Source organism: Oncorhynchus keta, chromosome 18 (genome assembly GCF_023373465.1).
Source record: "Oncorhynchus keta strain PuntledgeMale-10-30-2019 chromosome 18, Oket_V2, whole genome shotgun sequence".
Taxonomy (NCBI): Eukaryota; Metazoa; Chordata; class Actinopteri; order Salmoniformes; family Salmonidae; genus Oncorhynchus; species Oncorhynchus keta.
In genome coordinates this window covers 24936097-24956838 of record NC_068438.1, presented here as the reverse complement: position 1 = coordinate 24956838, position 20742 = coordinate 24936097, and the positions used below count along the sequence as shown (strand labels likewise).

The following is a 20742-nucleotide window of genomic DNA, read 5'->3' as shown; positions in this document are numbered from 1 at the left end:
AGATCATTTAGCTTGAATGAGTTGACACTCGATTGCATTTGGCTGGAGATCTGTGAATCTAGTTTCAGAATGACAACTCTATTTGATATATTCTAATGTACACAGCAATTGATCTAGCAATATCCACAAGGTGCAAACCTTGATTTTGAACAAATTGGGATTACAATATCACATACAATGTTTCCTCTGCATGAAAACACTTCAACTCACTTCAACTTCACTATGAACATCATTGCCAAATCCAGGGCATCAGACCTGCCAATAACAAACCCTGCCATTGACTGTTGGTGTTTTTTTTTATAGCTTTGCCCTTGCATCAAATAAGTTTGAAAATGTAATCCCGATGGGAGAGGACAGTGCTGTGTAACATAAAACTAAGTGGCGTGAAGTGTTGTGGTGGTATTACACTCAAAATGGTGCTTTGGGACTGAAGACGAGCGGGCTGAGGTGTCCCCTTGGAGGCCCTCTGCTGAGGATGTTTACACCTCACTTAGTGTGTTGTGTTCAATTAGTATCAATGCTTCCCTTTATAATGGAACTCGCCCAACCCTACATTGGTGCTTTCACTTGAGCTGTATTTGTTAATTTTGTCAACCATTAAATTCCGTAGTCCTCCAGGTTCCTGTATTCCAAATAAGGTGGATTGTTTCTGATGCATTTCTGGTAGGGCTGAAACTTAACCATGACCCCTACTGTAACCATTTGACTTAAACTTTGGGGGGGGGGGGGGTGTTCCACAGATCCCGGATAACGAAAGACCAATGCGTTTCTGCTTTCATCCATGTTGGGAGTCAGCAGTGGATGCATGTAAAGAGCTGCTACAGGCAACTAAAGAGTTATTTATTGACAAATGGCATGAAATAAATGAATTTCTCTGCTTCAGTTTGGGGGCTTGAGCCGGGAGTGGGTGAGACGCAGGGTAGCTTACTGATGGATGCTGCCGCTTGTCATTGCACAGCACTACCTTGAGCGGCGATGGGGGAAAATAACAGTCCGCGGGATACTGACAGATGCTCAACCTCTTCTGCCACCATCGGGTCCTCTGGCATCACACCTATGAGAGCACAAGAACTTTTGTTTCCTTAATTTTTCTCCCATTTACAAATGGATTTATATGGTTACCTGTATGCAACAGCGGTTAAATGTTACATTAATATTCACATGTAATTTTGTCTTAGCAACTCTAAATTATCTCTGTTCATTTTGCAAACTAAACCATCCAATCAGATGGCTCTTTGTGTTGAGTAGTGGTAAACATTTTCTCTGTCTGGGTGGGCAAATGACCTTTTTGTCAAATGACCAAGAAATGCATTTAAAGTAAATATTTGACCTAGAAACAGATTAGCATATGGACTAAGCTGTTTGTATTTTGTTACTGTTCCATCTCTGCTGGTAGCAATTTGCCATGTCTTCATATATGACAGTATGAATCAAGGTTCAGTGAAATGATACAAAGCTCAATGCATAACAAACTCTCCACACTGCTTACATTTCAACTTCTGCTACAGTAATGCCCCTATCTATTAATACAAGTTGTATTAGTCATATGTATGGGATACGCATTGTATATATCATCCAAAGAAAAGCTTACTTGCAGTTTCCTTCTCAACAATGCAACAATAACAAATAAAAGATAGCAATACGAATTTATGCAGTGGCTGCTGAGGGGAGGACGACTCATAATAATGGTTGGAATAGAGCCAATGGAATGTCATCAAACACATGTAAACTGTGTGTTTGATGTATTTTATACCATTCCACTTCTTTAGCTCCATCCATTACCACTAGCCCGTCCTCCCCAATTAAGGTGCCACTAATCTCCTGTGGAACATAATGTACATAGAATAAAAAGTTTTAGCGTAAGTATTTAATACATGCTGTAGTTGTAGCCTGTCTCTTCTGTTCCTGACAGCCCTCCACAAGATCGACCAGGTCTACCTGTCATACTGAAGCTGTCAAGAAGACTACTGCCAAATTCCCAAGTGAAAGCTATAACTGAAGCTTCTTAAATTAGACTCAAGCTCATGCTTTGCAAGTGACACACTGGTATTCATGGAAGCTAAGGGCACATCACATTCCAGACAACTGATTTCCCACCTCGACACTTTTGAAAATATTTCCCAGAGTCACAGATACCCTGCTGTATCAATGAGCGTTGGCTGCTCGTAGAGATGATTTGAGAGGGTAATCAAAATAAGGGAAGCCCAAGGTAGAGAGAGGCACATTTGATATGCAGGAAGTGGGAGCGCCATCTCATGGTGATTAGTTGGGGCAGTTCCATGGCTAGATTTATGGCACGCAGCTGTTGAACGCCTGACAGACATCCGAGGCAAGGGATCCACTGCTGCTACCCCTTTTACTGCTGCTTCAGAAGAGCTCTGTTTGCTACTGGAGAGGGAGCTCGTTGTCTCAGCACACAAAGGTAGGCAACATGCTCTCATTGTCATTGCTACTGTACTAGTCAGTGCTCTGTGAATATCTGCAGCTTTTGAATACTCTAGTGTTTATACTCAAGTCTTCACAGTAAACTTTGACCTGTCTTGTGATTGTCTGGTGGTGACATTGGTGTCCTTATTATTTTGTTTGTTTGTTTTCACTTTTTTATTTTAGATGTGTAATTTTTATAGAAAGAAAAACTCTTGAATTTCAATGTAAGTGGATTTATTGTCCCAGAACTATTGTTTTATGTGCTTGTAATAATTTTACCATACATGGTCAAGAATATTGGGAGACAGAAAAAAGTTGTCCGTGTACTTGTTACAATTTAAGTTAATTTCCCTTGTTACTGTATCATATTCTGTTGATTAGTTTTACTCGTGTTATGTCCTGTGGCTCTTTTTAAATTTAGAACCCAATGCTATGCCCTATTTTTAGAAGTGGAAGCATTACAGCAGATGTGAGACATGGACACAGCAGCTTAGACAGAGACAAAACACTTAGCAGAGTGTTCTGTCTTGTTATTATTCGACCATGCTGGTCATTTATGAACATTTGAACATCTTGGCCATGTTCTGTTATAATCTCCACCCGGCACAGCCAGAAGAGGACTGGCCACCCCACATAGCCTGGTTCCTCTCTAGGTTTCTTCCTAGGTTTTGGCCTTTCTAGGGAGTTTTTCCTAGCCACCGTGCTTCTACACCTGCATTGCTTGCTGTTTGGGGTTTTAGGCTGGGTTTCTGTACAGCACTTTGAGATATCAGCTGATGTACGAAGGGCTATATAAATAACATTTGATTTTGATTTGAGCAGAGAACTAAAAGTGCTTGGTCTTCGATCGCCTTCTTTCCGACAGCTACCATCTGAGCTCCTGAGTATTGTTTTTTTCTTTCAGCAGTCTTTATGTGAATATCCTCCAGCTAACTCACTATGGGGCTTTGGAAGTTCTGCAGGCACCTGAGCAGGTCAAAGTGAGGTGACTGAACATGGCAGTAACCGTAGCATCACTGGTTTGAGGTTAATGGACAAGGGCCCCAAGATGAAAAGCAATGTTAAAAGTCTATAAGGTGAACTCAATACTCTTCATAATAGGAGGACAGTGAAGTCTTATTGGGCTGTTTTAATTAGTTTTAAAACCCGTTTCATGTGATCAGGCCTCATAAAGTGTTCAACGACTAGGTTTGTGTTCTGTGAAAGTGACATGACGAGCATTTTGTTTCCTAAAGCACATTCGCTGAGGAGGATTCTTTCCATTGCAGTCCAGTGGTGAGGTTGTTTAAGGAATGTTTATTTGGGTTGCTATGGTAAGATTGGTCTGTGGCTGGGCTGGCTGAAACTGGAGCCTGAAAACCTTAAGAAATTCTGCTTCCAGGCTGCTCCCACGCTGTTGTTTTAGCAGTAGCTCTCCTAATGCTTCTCTGTAAATTAATTAGGGAAAGAAGATTCATTAACACCTCAATTAACATTTCAGTTATTCAACCTTTATTATTAATTTTGGCACTCCACAGAGTATTATTACAGTGTAATTTTTTTAGCAGATGTATGCACTTTCTTAAATTCATACTGCTAACACACTATGGGCATCTCTAATTTATATTCTATGGTACCATTTTATAAAGAAAGGGTATAAGCCCTGTGTGGATGGTTCTTTTCAGTTAGTTGCAGTTTGTATTCACTATAAGATGGGTCAAGAGGAAACCAATTTTGGGAACTGTTGCAATCCAATTTGTCATTCTGATTTATTCTGATGACTCAGTCCAATTAATAATACCAATGAGCACTGGTATTTAAAAAAAGCATACCACACAACAAAGATTACCTCCACATTTCCTTGGGTTAGTTTTTTTTGCTACATCATTTGTGTGAATAAGGGTTATTTATCACTGCTAGTCTGTGGATACAGTGTGACAGGTCCTGAGGAAAGGTGGGACCTGGTGGTGAGAGAGACTCTCTATCCTTTATACCAACACACTTGCTGCCTTTGCAAGTTTGCATTTTTATGGTAACAGCAGGAAACAAGCTGTTTGTATATGCAATGACTAGGCGTTTATCATCTTCTCTGAAACATCTCTTCTTAGGGGACGGACCCAAGTAGGGAGCATGTATACTATCAATCCATCTACCTTTGATATAGTCACTAAGATATATCGCTGAGGGAGCAACATGGTGGTATTCAGTGACAAATGTTGTCTTAAAAAACAAAAATGAGGAGTTATAATAAAAACAAAGAGCTATAATAGTGCCACACATTGCCAGTTAACTTCCCCAGCCTCTCCAGGTAGGTCTAACCTTATTATTATTGGTTGGGAGCCAGCCAAATTACACGGAGGTGCTGTACTAGCTTAGCATCTGTTCATGTCAGGAAAGAATTATAGATCACAATGAAAAGTTGCTCCTTAAACATGGTGGAGACCATGTTTACTCCTCCAATGAGGCGGAGCATCTGTCCATATGTAAATCACCCAAGCTGCTGGAATGTCTCATTCCACACTGGCATGAAACAAATCAACCAGACAGTCAGTTTACCATTTGTTTAGTTTTTGTCAACAAGCTAATGTCAGTATGAAGTTAACAGCAGATCTTGGGGAAACTGGGATGATACAGAAACTATGTTGTGTGAAATATTTTGCAGTATTGGTGGAGGCTGGTGAGGGGAGGATGGCTCATAGTAATGGCTGGAATGGATTAGATGGAATGGAATGAAATATGCTTCATTCCATTAATTCCATTCCAGCCATTACTATGAGCTGTCCTCCCCTCACCAGCCTCCACTGGTGCTGACAGAGATTAAATTAATTGAACAAATTAATTCATTTGTATCACCTTCATCAGTCACATTTAATCATGGTGTCTGTATATACTTTATTCACTCAGTGTTAAACATGATTCTAGGATTCAGTGTGGAGATTATTTGGTGAAAGGGCTTGTTTTGTTGTCATTGTTTGTGAAAGGCATTTTTTTAGCTACTACCTACAACTCAATTAATTTTCTCCAGGCATTGACTTGAATGAAAGTATGAACGTTGATTAATCAATTAAATGTGACACCAGCCCTGGCTCCATTATTGTAGGGCAAAAAAATATATGGCTTTGTGCTCAGCCCTCAGAATATATTCTCAGCGCATCCTTTAGAAATATTACTGGGGTTTTTATGTCTCTGTGTCATCATCAATCCACCCTTTACAGAAGAGTAGAATTATTGAAAAAAAAAGAAGCTCTTAACTGGTCAATAATTGAGATCATTCTGCTCTTATATGACATAAATATGAAGAAGCAGCAAAGCCTTTGCCATTTATATCTCTGGTACTGTTGATTTATATGAGTGTGCATTCCAATAGAACACAAGAATCACGCTCTGTTCAGTTCTACAGTATAGGGGCTGGACTTAAAACTAAAGCCAATGTAATGAGGAGTTCTCTCTCTTGCTATTAGCCATCTTGGAGATGTCAGAAATATATTCACGTTTTCCATGTGTTCTGGACAGATATCCAGCTGATCATTAGTGACTGAGGTGTTTAGAGTCATAAGAACAGGCATTGTTGCTAATAATATGAAGCAAATTCCAATAGATTTTGATTTATTCAACCTTTATTTAACTAAGCAAGTCCACTGGTGCTGATTTTGATGATGATGCTGATTTTAAATTACTGCCACTTCAGGGTAATGTATAGTCAGTCAGACTATACATGTTCATTGATCTAAACTGCCTCTTTTCTTGTCCATGTGTTTTCCCCAGCAGATGGTGAGGGAGCAGTATGTCAACACCACCCAGGACAGCAGTGTCCCTGCCCCGGTCCCTGACTCCATCTATAAGATCGGGATCTACGGTTGGAGGAAGCGCTGCCTCTACCTGTTTGTCCTGCTGCTCATTATCATCCTCACTGTGAACTTTTCCCTTACCATATGGATCCTCAGGGTCATGTGGTTTAACACGGTATGTTGGGTCACTGACATGGCTCTCCAAAAACTGCTTAGCTCTAGTTCATTAATAACACGTTACCTGACCTTTACTGTAGACTACAGACAGATTTAAAATCAAATCAAATTCTACCTTACAGTGAAATGCTTACTTACAAGCCCTTAACCAACAATGCAGTTAAGAAAATAAAACTTTGGGGGCAGTGCAAATGGTCTGGGTTGCCATTTGATTAGCTGTTCAGGGGTCTTATGGCTTGGTGGTAGAAGCTGTTTAGAAGCTTCTTGGACCTAGACTTGGCGCTCAGGTATCGCTTGCTGTGAGAACAGTCTTTGACTATTTTTAGGGCCTTCCTATGACACCACCTTGTATTGAGGTCCTGGATGGCAGGAAGCTATATTTTGGAGTGGTTGTATGGACAAAACGCCATATAATATTTTTCCTGAATTAATGAAAAAATTGAAATGTTTGTTAATGAGACAAAGAAACATCCCTCCAGATGCAAATGTAGATTTATGAAGATGCTCTAGAACAGTGGTCACCAACCGGTCCATCGCGATCGACTGGTCGATCTTCTAGACATTCCTAGTCAGATCACCTAACATTTCTGTAGAAAAGACAACGATAAAAGGCTTTTGCGCTCCTTTATTTTTATTCGACTGCGCTTTTTGGCGGAAGGTGCATTTGATTTAGAAGCTCTGCGCGCTGGGTACGCAGCGTGTTCCCATTTATAACCTTTTCGTTTGTCTGTAGTGACAAACTCCGCCTACCAGGCTGACAAGGATAGCCAATCAGATAGCTCGAATCACCGTGCCTATAGATTCCACCACCCACAAGAGTTTGATATTATTATTTAACTAGGCAAGTCAGTTAAGAACACATTCTTATTTACAATGACGGCCTCCTGCGGGGACAGGGCAGGGATTAAAACATAAATATAAAATAGGACAAAACACACATCACGACAAGAGACAACACTACATAAAGAGAGACCTAAGACAACAGCATGGCAGAAACACAGCATGGTAGCAACGCATGACAATAACAAGGTAGCAGCTCAAAACATGGTACAAATAGTATTGGGCACAGACAACAGCACAAAGGGCAAGAAGTTAGAGAAAACAGCACCACGCGAAGTAGCCACAACTGCCAGTAAGAGTGTCCACGATTGAGGCTTTGAATGAAGAGTTGGAGATTAAACGATCCAGTTTGAGCGTTTTTTGCAGCTAGTTCCAGTCGCTAGCTGCAGCGAACTTAAAAGACGAGCGATGACTGTTAACAGAATGTGACTGGCAGAGTGTTGAATGTGGAGGATGAGGGCTGCAGTATGTATCTTAGATAGGGGGTTTGAGGCTTAAGAGGGTTTTATAAATAAGCATCAATCAACAAGTGGATCTTGCGACGGCTATACAGGGGCGGTAAGTGGGAGAAGATGGAACGAGATGGATTTTGGCCGACATTCTACACATTTTCTCTTCGATTAAACATTTGATCTCAATACAGTTTTCTGTTCCCTAAACTACACTTTGTTACGAACAGAGTGAACTACGTTTTGAAGAATTTCCCCTTCGCCAACGTTTAAAAAATTGCGTTTAGGAGTGCAAGCGCAAATTTAGTTATTGCCCAAGCGCACTTCAGAGTAGGCGTTCCCTAACGGAAATATGCGAATGCATGCTAAAACTCGCCAATAGTATCTCTCTAGCCCGTGCCTGGCTCTGGCCCTCCTTGCTTGTTCTGCCCACTATGACTCATTTGTTCCCATTTGAAACGACAGGCTGTGGTCTATCTTGATTTAGCTATAAGTATATTTGACTGGGCCCTCTCTGCATTGTTAAAAAACGTCGTGGCCTCTGCATTCCTCGGGAGGCTCTGCAATTGAGTCACAACATCCATACGGCGCTACGACCTCATTTCTGATCAAACATAAATTGGCTTTTAGTAGCCAAGTGTATCGACAGGCCAACGTTTTGTATTACTAGCAGCTCCTCCTGTCTATATTAAAATCGAGGAATATTTCACATTCTCTGGTCATAGGAACAACATGAATTTGTCCAAGAGGCAGAAATAATGCGGTGAGACTCGAGTTTGGCCATCAATGGGAGGAGGTGTACCCTCTCTCTGGTCACTCAACTGGAGGAAAGAAGAGAGCAGGGACCGTGAGAGGCGGATCCTCTGTTGCTCTCTCCTTCCCTCCGCTGAGACTGACCATCCAGTGCAGGTACTATCAGTTCAGTAAAATAAAAAGCAACTTATTTCAATTTATGCTCAGCTGTGCCTCACAAGTGATACAACAACTAATCTATTTTGTTATCAAAGCTCGAGTTTTGAAATATAATATGGTCTGAGATTAACAATATTGTCAGGCCAAGCATATAGCCAATATGATGTGATCATGTATTAGGCCAAAACAGTTTTGATTGATTTTGCATTGATTTACAATTTAAGCAATGTTTAAAAGTGATAGAAGCCCCGCTTATATTATACCTGCTTCTAACTTACGTCCTTTGTCCTGATTTTGTCCACATTCTTATTGTACCCACAGTTTTAGACAGGTGTAGACAATCAAAATACACATTGTGATCAGATCATCCTGCCACCCTCCGGAAGTAGTCAGAAAACGCATTGTGTCTGGATATCTTACAAGTGTAGACAGATCTGGTCAGAGAAACCATTTAAATCATCACTATTCGGCTCTCTAAAATCCTTGACAGGTGGAAACATTAACTGATTACATCAACATGTGTCTTACAATAAATACATACTATTTAGCTGTGAAATCATTTATATAAAGGAAGAGACCAGGAAATCAGGTCACAATGCAGACACAGTGGACAGATAGCAGACACATTTTAATACCATGTGTAGACACAATTAGAATTTAGACAAGATCAGGACAAAGGACACATGTTAGCCCCAGGTATAAATAGGGCTTAGAAGTAACTGAAACATCACAACACAACACACCCTGGGAATGTAGTGACTGCATTGGCAGAGCAAACACATAGATCTCTGCTGCTTTAGTTTGAGTTTACCCTCAGTCCTGGGGGGTATAGCCACATGTCTCTTATCCTTGGCATCCAATGGCTGCCTGGTGGGATGAATAAAAACCAACATTCGCCCTCTAGCACAGTAAGCTTAGTTTTATACACATTTCATGATTCCTCCGTCCTTTTGGAATATAGCCTGAGAGAAGTAGTTATTATGTGAAATTGAAATTAGAGATTCTGCTTTTCTTTCACACTGGATCATTATCAAAGTCGCTATTGCCTGAGGTGCTATGAGTTTGCTGCAGTGTGTTTAACTCCCAACACTATACCCAGCAGAGACCATCACCTAAAATAGATTCACTCACCATCCAGAGTTAGAAGCAACACATGGTGTCACATAAATCCTTGGGGACACAGTATGGTCATGGTTACGGAGTGAATTTCATGTAGGACCCTGTGCACTGCCTTGCTGAGTTAATTCTTTCTGCTTGTCATTGCAGGAAGGGATGGGACACCTAAAAGTAACATCAGACGGAGTGAGGCTTGAGGACGGCGAGTCAGAGTTCCTCTTTCCTCTCTACGCCCAAGAGATCCACTCCAGAGAGGTAAGTAAGCAAACAGTCTCCTACACTCCTCCTTCTCCTCTTCCTCCTCCTTCTCCTCAAACACTCATACCCAGTCCAATAGGGTTGTGTTGATTAAAGTGGTCTGTTTTCCCAAGCTCTGACTCATTGTCAGGAAACCATAGAAATCAAAGTTGATTGTTTGTTGAATCTAGGAGCGCTTCCTGTTAAAACCGTTGGGCAATTACATCAAACAACTGTCCTGAGGTATAGTCAGATGATCTGTATTTTGACATCGTTCTCTTGCGTAGTTGGGAAATGTGTCTTACTCAATAAGCTTTGGCAGTCCCTGTGGATGTACAGTGTAGCAAGTTCCTTATTTACCTCCTGGCTATTTGTGGTGGGAAACAGTCAATGGTGTGCAATCGAGCAGCAGATGGTAACACTTTGCAGCAGTTGTCTACATGTTTCTGGTTTTTCCTCATTGTGCTGTGTTTTCCTCCACTCTATCTTTGAGCTTCATTAAAAAGGCAATGTATTCACCATTTATGGACTGACACGTTCATCACTGAAGTCGACAGTTTTGAATTAGATTCAGTGTTCATTATACACAACCTGCTTTTCAAGACTTGCCCAAATAGGCTACATCTCTTTAGTCTATTGTATCTCAGTAGTGCTTTCTGAAAGGTATGAATGAAGACCAGATACTTGAACCTGTGATGCATTTTGTAGCATTCATTGGCAATGCATAATTTTGTTTTGTGCCCCATGTTCAATTAAAGTCCTGTCCAGTGATATCTGACATGCACAGGATGCTTATTGATGACCAAAGAGTTATTTTTTTCCAGGACTCCTCTCTCTTGGTGAACTCGTCTGAAAACGTCACCCTCAATGCCCGCAATGAAAATAATGATGTCACAGGAAGTCTCTCTGTAGGTAAGTGGACAGAAAACACACACACCTAGACACATACAGCAGGCTAGCAATGTTTATAAATTGCACTATTCAACTGATATATGGACACTTCAGCAATTTCATTCATGGACTTGTCCTGCAGCTGTACTGTATGTAATACAACATTAGCAATGACAAAACACATCTCCCCTTTCATATTCCATCAGATTGCCATTAATACCCCATGCCCAGCTTTCTGTCATCAGTACCAGAATGGCCTATCTGTTACACCAGGGGCCTCAGGTCTACAGAGACTATTATTTGCACACATTTTATGGCTGGCCAGTGGGGTTCGTAGAGGAGTGTGCCATAATTAGAGGGGTAACAAATGACTAAACTAATTACAGTGTTTTACGAGACTGTGAGTTATTCCTGGTCATTATGCCATCAAAGGCATTGACCTATCTATGTGACCCTCTGTGAAGGAAGTTTAAGGGTTTTAAAGACCAGTTATTTGGTCTATTCCCCCTCAGACATTCCCCCTCAGTCGTTTGGAAAGAACATCTTGTTCTGTTCTTCTATAGAAAATGGTATTGAAGTATATTAAATATCTCACTGGCCTATTTCTGCCCAGAGACAGTTGGACAGTAGGCCTATCGGCACCCTGGCTTTATTTCTTATGAGAGAGAGGTGACAAAGTGAACAAATTCATCCAAATTTTAAAGCTGCGTGCAAAATGTACATGTTTTAATGATACAGCATATGATATCTCAATTATGCTAAGCCTATGTCCCCCAGTCCCACAGCTTTAACTGCTTCTGGTCTCTAATAATTCTCCCTGGTGTCATTTTAGGTCCAGATGTGGCCCAGGGAAATGCACAGAACTTTGTCATCAGCTCCAACACCAAGACGCTGTTTTCTGCAGATGACAAAGAGGTGGTTGTTGGGACAGACAAGCTCCGTGTCACAGGTACAATCATGTCTGCAGTGTCAGTGTCACACCACTAAGCCCATACATGGGTATACAGCATTACAGATATGAACTACAAACAGGGTTTTCATTCAGTTTATTGTAATTTATGAGAGCAATGTACTGAATCACTGAGTGTTTTCTTACATATCAAAGTAATACATTTTCATTTGACATGGTAGTTACTGGACTGGAGCAGTTTGACTTTTTCTGCGAAGTTGTCCTTGAAAAGGTATTGAAAGTCAAGCTCATTCATCTAAAAATGACAGGAAAGGTGACAGAAACACTGCTTTTTAATTTGTTGGTTTATAATTAAAGTATATTTATAATATAACGTAAATTGAAGCTACAGTAACTAAGAACTGAAGTTAAACATATCAGAGTCCACCCAATTGATTATAGACTGTATGCTCAAGTTGTCTATTTTGCCTAAATCTCTTTGTTGTGTCCAGTATTAGTATTGATGGGAGGTCAGTGCCCTCGTGCTGTGTGGGGTAATTAGCTGAAGAGAGTGTCCTTTGATAGCTTCATTATGTCTTGGACATCTGGAGCCTGACGTACCGCTGAACAGTGACGGTCATTTCACTTTAGCAAGACACTGAGCAAAAGTTAACACAACCTTGGCCAGAAAACCATGCACAAACAGAACAAAGCTAAAGATGTGTATACTGTTACAATATCCCTATCAGACCTAGAGAGATTCTATAGTGTGATGTCAGGTGAGCAGCTTTGCATGCTATGGTAACATACGATTGGCAAAGGCTGGTGGTAATAAAGATGTAATTAGCTAGCCAAGGGAGCTGTCAACCACAGTGATTAAAGCACTGCAAACATTCTCTCTCTCCTTCAAGTCTGGTGGTTGGAGGTGACTCTGAGCCAGTGCACATGTCATCCTCTCACTAACACCAGTTGACAAGCACCCAGGGGAACAATTGACTGCCAGGACCTGTAGACCCACTCACAGTACATAGCAGAATGAAATAGAATACTATATGTAACCGGTATCTCTATTGTAACACCAATGACGTTTCATTGTAATTGACTATCAACTCAATAAGGAGCACCTTGTGTGTTTGCTTTTATTTAGGTCTAGAAGGTGCCCTGTTTGAACACTCTGTAGAGACGCCCCTGCTCAAAGCTGAGCCCTTCAAAGACTTGAGGTAGATGCTGGATCCCATAACTGTTGACATCTTGGAATAGGCCAATATGAAATATGAACACTTAATTCCAAGCAGTTTATTGATTGTTTTATCACAGTCATATGTGGAATTGATCAAACTGATGTTCTCCTGTGTGTTCCAGGCTGGAGTCTCCAACCCGCTCTCTCAGCATGGATGCACCAAAGGGAGTCTTTGTCAAAGCACTGGCCGGGAACATCGAGGCTGCATCTAACATGGATTTTCTATTGCACTCCAGTGAAGGACTGGTGAGGCAATGTGTGATTTACTTGCTATTGACTGGCAGTACTGTACTTATATTTTACACTACATGTGACAGAGACATACATTTACATACTGGCCTTGATATCTATAAATCCCCTAGTGGCATGTAAATGTACAGTGCATTCGGAAAGTATTAAGACCCTAGACGTTTTCCACATTTTGTTACGTTACAGCCTTTCTCTAAAATTGATTAAATTGTTTTTTCCTCATCAATCTACACACACTACCCCATAATGACAAAGCAAAAACTGTTTTTTTGAATACCCCCCTGCCATTTACATAAGTATTCAGACCCTTTACTCAGTACTTTGTTGGAGCACCTGAGACAGCAATTACAGCCTTGAGTGTTCATGGGTATGACGCTACATGTTTGGCACACCTGTATTTGGGGAGTTTCTCCAATTCTTCTCTGCAGATCTTCTCAAGCTCTGTCAGATTGGATGGGGAGCGTTGCTGCACAGCTATTTTCAGGTCTCTCCAGAGATGTTCGATAGGGCTATCTCCTGTATACCACCCGTACCTTGTTACAACACAACACAACTGATTGGCTCAAACGCATTAAGAAGGAAAGAAAATCCACAAATGTACTTTTAACAAAGCACACCTGTTAATTGAAATGCATTCCAGGTGACTACGTCATGAAGCTGGTCGAGAGTGTGCAAAGCTGTCATAAAGGCAAAGGGTGGCTATTTGAAGAATCTCAAATATAAAATGCACTGCTCAAAAAAATAAAGGGAACACTAAAATAACACATCCTAGATCTGAATGAATGAAATATTATTATTAAATACTTTTTTCTTTACATAGTTGAATGTGCTGACAACAAAATCACACAAAAATTATCAATGGAAATCAAATTTATCAACCCATGGAGGTCTGGATTTGGAGTGACAAAGTGGAAAACCACACTACAGGCTGATCCAACTTTGAGGTAATGTCCTTAAACAAGTCAATATTAGGCTCAGTAGTGTGTGTGGCCTCCACATGCCTGTATGACCTCCCTACAATGCCTGGGCATGCTCCTGATGAGGTGGCGGATGGTCTCCGGAGGGATCTCCTCCCAGACCTGGACTTAAGCATCCGCCAACTCCTGGACAGTGTGGTGCAACGTGGCGTTGGTGAATGGAGCGAGACATGATGTCCCAGATGTGCTCAATTGGATTCAGGTCTGGGGAACGGGCGGGCTAGTCCATAGCATCAAAGCCTTCTTCTTGCAGGAACTGCTGACACACTCCAGCCACATGAGGTCTAGCATTGTTACATTTACATTTACATTACATTTAAGTCATTTAGCAGACGCTCTTATCCAGAGCGACTTACAAATTGGTGCATTCACCTTATGACATCCAGTGGAACAGCCACTTTACAATAGTGCATCTAAATCTTTTAAGGGGGGTGAGAAGGATTACTTTATCCTATCCTAGGTATTCCTTAAAGAGGTGGGGTTTCAGGTGTCTCCGGAAGGTGGTGATTGACTCCGCTGTCCTGGCGTCGTGAGGGAGTTTGTTCCACCATTGGGGAGCCAGAGCAGCGAACAGTTTTGACTGGGCTGAGCGGGAACTGTACTTCCTCAGTGGTAGGGAGGCGAGCAGGCCAGAGGTGGATGAACGCAGTGCCCTTGTTTGGGTGTAGGGCCTGATCAGTGCCTGGAGGTACTGAGGTGCCGTTCCCCCTCACAGCTCCGTAGGCAAGCACCATGGTCTTGTAGCGGATGCGAGCTTCAACTGGAAGCCAGTGGAGAGAGCGGAGGAGCGGGGTGACGTGAGAGAACTTGGGAAGGTTGAACACCAGACGGGCTGCGGCGTTCTGGATGAGTTGTAGGGGTTTAATGGCACAGGCAGGGAGCCCAGCCAACAGCGAGTTGCAGTAATCCAGACGGGAGATGACAAGTGCCTGGATTAGGACCTGCGCCGCTTCCTGTGTGAGGCAGGGTCGTACTCTGCGGATGTTGTAGAGCATGAACCTACAGGAACGGGCCACCGCCTTGATGTTAGTTGAGAACGACAGGGTGTTGTCCAGGATCACGCCAAGGTTCTTAGCGCTCTGGGAGGAGGACACAATGGAGTTGTCAACCGTGATGGCGAGATCATGGAACGGGCAGTCCTTCCCCGTTCATTGTCTTGCATTAGGAGGAACCCAGGGCCAACCGCACCAGCATATGGTCTCACAAGGGGTCTGAGGATCTCATCTCGGTACCTAATGGCAGTCAGGCTACCTCTGGCGAGCACATGGAGGGCTGTGCGGCCCCCCAAAGAAATGCCACCCCACACCATGACTGACCCACCGCCAAACAGGTCATGCTGGAGGATGTTGCAGGCAGCAGAACATTCTCCACGGCGTCTCCAGACTCTGTCACGTCTGTCACGTGCTCAGTGTGAAACTGCTTTCATCTGTGAAGAGCACAGGGCGCCAGTGGCGAATTTGCCAATCTTGGTGTTCTCTGGCAAATGCCAAACGTCCTGCACGGTGTTGGGCTGTAAGCACAACCTTCACCTGTGGACGTCGGGCCCTCATACCACCCTCATGGAGTCTGTTTCTGACCGTTTGAGCAGACACATGCACATTTGTGGCCTGCTGGAGGTCATTTTGCAGGGCTCTGGCAGTGCTCCTCCTTGCACAAAGGCGGAGGTAGCGGTCCTACTGCTGGGTTGTTGCCCTCCTACGGCCTCCTCCACGTCTCCTGATGTACTGGCCTGTCTCCTGGTAGCACCTCCATGCTCTGGACACTACGCTGACAGACACAGCAAACCTTCTTGCCACAGCTCGCATTGATGTGCCATCCTGGATGAGCTGCACTACCTGAGCCACTTGTGTGGGTTGTAGACTCCGTCTCATGCTACCACTAGAGTGAAAGCACCGCCAGCATTCAAAAGTGACCAAAACATCAGCCAGGAAGCATAGGAACTGAGAAGTGGTCTGGTCACCACCTGCAGAACCACTCCTTTATTGGGGGTGTCTTGCTAAATGCCTATAATTTCCACGTGTTGTCTATTCCATTTGCACAACAGCATGTGAAATTGATTGTCAATCAGTGTTGCTTCCTAAGTGGACAGTTTGATTTCACAGAAGTGTGATTGGCTTGGAGTTACATTGTGTTGTTTAAGTGTTCCCTTTATTTTTTTGAGCAGTGTATATTTTGATATGTTTAACACTTTTGGGGGGTTTCTACATTATTCCATGTGTTATTTCATTGTTTTCATGTCTTCACTGTTATTATACAATGTAGAAAATAGTACAAATAAAGAAAAACCCTTAAATGAGTAGGTGTCCAAACTTTTGACTGGTACTGTATATGTATGTTTTTCAGCAGTGGCGTGTATACAGTGGGGCAAAAAAAGTATTTAGTCAGCCACCAATTGTGCAAATTCTCCCACTTAAAAAGATGAGAGGCCTGTCATTTTCATCATAGGTACACTTCAACTATGACAGACAAAATGACAAAAAAAAAATCCAGAAAATCACATTGTAGGATTTTTAATGAATTTATTTGCAAATTATGGTGGAAAATAAGTATTTGGTCACCTACAAACAAGCAAGATTTCTGGCTCTCACAGACCTGTAACTTCTTCTTTAAGAGGCTCCTCTGTCCTCCACTCGTTACCTGTATTAATGGCACCTGTTTGAACTTGTTATCAGTATAAAAGACACCTGTCCACAACCTCAAATAGTCACACTCCAAACTCCACTATGGCCAAGACCAAAGAGCTGTCAAACAAAATTGTAGACCTGCACCAGGCTGGGAAGACTGAATCTGCAATCGGTAAGCAGCTTGGTTTGAAGAAATCAACTGTGGGAGCAATTATTAGGAAATGGAAGACATACAAGACCACTGATAATCTCCCTCGATCTGGGGCTCCACGCAAGATCTCACCCCGTGGGGTCAAAATAATCCCAAGAACGGTGAGCAAAAATCCCAGAACCACACCGGGGGGACCTAGTGAATGACCTGCAGAGAGCTGGGACCAAAGTAACAAAGCCTACCATCAGTAACACACTACGCCGCCAGGGACTCAAATCCTGCAGTGCCAGACGTGTCCCCCTGCTTAAGCCAGTACATGTCCAGGCCCGTCTGAAATTTGCTAGAGAGCATTTGGATGATCCAGAAAAAGATTGGGAGAATGTCATATGGTCAGATGAAACCAAAATATAACTTTTTGGTAAAAACTCAACTCGTTGTGTTTGGAGGACAAAGAATGCTGAGTTGCATCCAAAGAACACCATACCTACTGTGAAGCATGGGGGTGGAAACATCATGCTTTGGGGCTGTTTTTCTGCAAAGGGACCAGGACGACTGATCCGTGTAAAGGAAAGAATGAATGGGGCCATGGATCGTGAGATTTTGAGTGAAAACCTCCTTCCATCTGCAAGGGCATTGAAGATGAAACGTGGCTGGGTCTTTCAGCATGACAATGATCCCAAACACACCGCCTGGGCAACGAAGGTGTGGCTTTGTAAGAAGCATTTCAAGGTCCTGGTGTGGCCTAGCCAGTCTCCAGATCTCAGCCCCATAGAACATCTTTGGAGGGAGTTGAAAATCTGTGTTGCCCAGCAACAGTCCCAAAACATCACTGCTATAGAGGAGATCTGCATGGAGGAATGGGCCAAAATACCAGCAACAGTGTGTGATAACCTTGTGATGACTTACAGAAAACGTTTGACCTCTGTCATTGCCAACAAAGGGTATATAACAAAGTATTGAGAAACTTTTGTTATTGACCAAATACTTATTTTCCACCATAATTTGCAAATAAATTAATTTAAAATCCTACAATGTGATTTTCTGGATTTTTTTCTTCTTCTAATTTTGTCTGTCATAGTTGAAGTGTACCTATGATGAAAATGACCTCTCATCTTTTTAAGTGGGAGAACTTGTACAATTGGTGGCTGACTAAATACTTTTTCCCCCCCACTGTATGTTTCAGCAGTGGTGCGTCTGACCACGCCCTTTGTTGTGTGTTGTCTGTGTAGGTGATTCTGGATGCCGAGACGGTACGTCTGCCTAATCTCCCCCTGGGACAAGGAGGTGTGTCTGGAAACGCTCAGGGACTCTACGAAGTGTGTGTTTGTCCCAGCGGAAAGCTGTTCCTGTCCAAGGCCGGGGTCACCTCCACGTGCAGCGAAAGCCAAGAGTGCTAGTGAGCGTCTTTGGCATCAGATTATACCCTGGTGAATGAAAATGCCTTTATATTGGGTACTCTGAAACACTTTTATATGAATCCTCAAAAAGGCAAAACAAACAACCACAACTTTTCATATCTGAACAAAACTGCCAGTTAAACTGCAGACATATCCTCCGAAGTAATTAATTCATGGTGCATGGTTAAATTTAAGACCATTTTACTATGTAACTGAAACAGTGACATGACAACTTTATACCACAATAAGTAGTATAGTTGTTGATACCATCTTATGTTTACACTGAGTTGAGATTGTTTTATAATTATGGTATTATGGCTGGGCAATAAGGAGCTGGTTAACAGATTACATCCTATGCAATATGTTTTTTTTAATATGCAATAATATAGGACTTTGTGTGGGCCCAGTTTCCTGGACCCAGATGAAGCCTTGTCTGCAATGGAGAATCTCCCATTGAAAGTGATTTTTAGTGTAGGCTTAATCTGGGGCTGGGAAACCGGCTCTTAGTGTATTAATATGTTGTGCATATAAGCAGAAAAGCATTATATGATCTAGTCTGTAGATGAGCTGAGTATACCAAACATTACGAACACCTTCCTAATATTTTTGATACACACAGGAAACTGTTGAGTGTGAAAAACCCAGCAGTGTTGCAGTACTTGAAACGAACCAGTGCACCTGGCACCTACTACCATACCCCGTTCAAAGGCACTTTTAATTATGTTGTCTTGCCTATTGACCCTCTGAATGGCACACATACACAATCCATTCTCAATTGTCTCAAAGCTTAAAAATCCTTCTTTAACCTTTCTCCCCCCTTCATCTACACTGATTTAAAGTGGATTTGACATCAATAAGAGGTCAATAGCTTTCCTCTGGATTCACCTGGTCAGTTTGTCATGAAAAGAGCAAGTGTTCTTATTGTTTTGTATACTAAGTGTATAATATAGTTAGTACAAATACAACCTAGTTATTGTCTAAGAAATAGAGTAGAAAATAGAGGTACAGTTGAATGTGTTTGTGTTACACATTCATTATGCCACATTGAGCAATGATACATCTGATCCTGTTGCTCGAGATTTGAAAAGTTACTGTTTTCCCATGTACTTAATTTCATCTCACAGTTCACCAGCTGCCACTGTTTTTTTTTTCTTTTTCATTTATGCATTTACTGTGTGAAATGTTTTTATATTGAGGTTTAGAGTATAGTCAAACTAATCAGTATTATAAGTAATAACTTTGTAATAATGGGAAATTAAAGGGATAGTGCGACATTTTGGCAACTTTTTCTACTTACCCAGTCAGATGCACTCATGGATACGATTTGGATGTCTCTGCTGCAGTTTGAAGGAAGTTGAAGGTACTTTCTGGAGCCATTGCTAACGAGTGCAATGACGAAGTGTACAGGAACAGCAAGCATGCATTTTCAGCACTCTCAAATGTTCTATATTTTGTTTATCAATACATCCATGTGTTCTGTCTTGGTATAGGCTCTGAAATTAAATAGGCTATGTCGCACTCCTAATACTATTGCACTGCAATACTGTCACATACTATCAAGGCTACCGGTCTATTTACTTTCCAGCATGCTTGGCTATTTAAATAGCGATTGATAAATGTAAGCTTACTATTTGTTGCATAGCGAGAATAATTGAAATCAGTTATGTCAGAAAAGGAGACATCCTGCAATATGATTATGATTTAGGCCTATATAATAAAAGTCAAATAAATATTAAACAGCATGTTGTGATCTCCTTACCAATGGCAAATACAACAAACAAAAACAAAATGTTTTATCATTAGGCCTACATTTGAATGTTTATTTCCCTACCATCATTATAATTCCTGTGCATCAAACACCTCCCATTTTCCCCAAACAAACAATAAGCCTATTTGCAATACAGTTGATCAACCTTCGAAGAGTTGTGCACACACATGATTTGCGTGGAGATATGCACACTTTTCTGTCATGTTCACAATTGATAAATACCAACCTTTGCAGAAAAAGTGGCATATGCAAGGTTTAGAGTGTTTTTTTTCGGTGCACACACACCTTTGATAAATGAGGCCCCTGTAGCCTGTGTGTTCTACTACTTTTGGGAATATTTATTGTACATTTAGATTTTAGCAAAAATGTTAGCTTGTTAGTTATGTCACCACTTTGACTCTGACATAGATTCTAATGCATTACTGTTCACTGTTAACCCATGTTTTATGTGCGTTTGCTTGTACTTGTACAGCACGGTATGAAAGTTAATATTGTGAAGTTGACGATGTTTTGATGAATTGTGGAATGTGTGCCAGGTTTTGTATGTTTGAAAAAAACATTTGTGCTATTCTTGTAAAAAGCTACTGTCTTTAACAGAATAAAATGTATACCATTGTTTGAAATGATGTAT

The 20742-nt window shown here is 41.7% G+C and overlaps 1 protein-coding gene across 2 annotated transcripts; it reads left to right on the top strand.

The window, feature by feature from the left end:
* Positions 1–90: 90 nt before the first annotated feature.
* LOC118397504 (gamma-sarcoglycan-like) lies at positions 91–20737 on the top strand. Of its 2 annotated transcripts, XM_035792349.2 has the most exons (9): positions 91–807; positions 959–2422; positions 6175–6369; positions 9839–9943; positions 10750–10837; positions 11649–11765; positions 12853–12925; positions 13068–13191; positions 18176–20737. In XM_035792349.2, the coding sequence occupies exons 3-9, from the start codon at positions 6175–6177 to the stop codon at positions 18341–18343; spliced, it is 870 nt and encodes a 289-aa protein (XP_035648242.1). In that variant the 5' UTR covers positions 91–807; positions 959–2422; the 3' UTR covers positions 18344–20737. The 2 variants fall into 2 exon arrangements, with proteins under 2 accessions (XP_035648242.1, XP_035648241.1); XM_035792348.2 differs by having other exon boundaries at positions 91–2422; positions 6172–6369.
* The last annotated feature ends 5 nt before the right edge of the window (positions 20738–20742 follow it).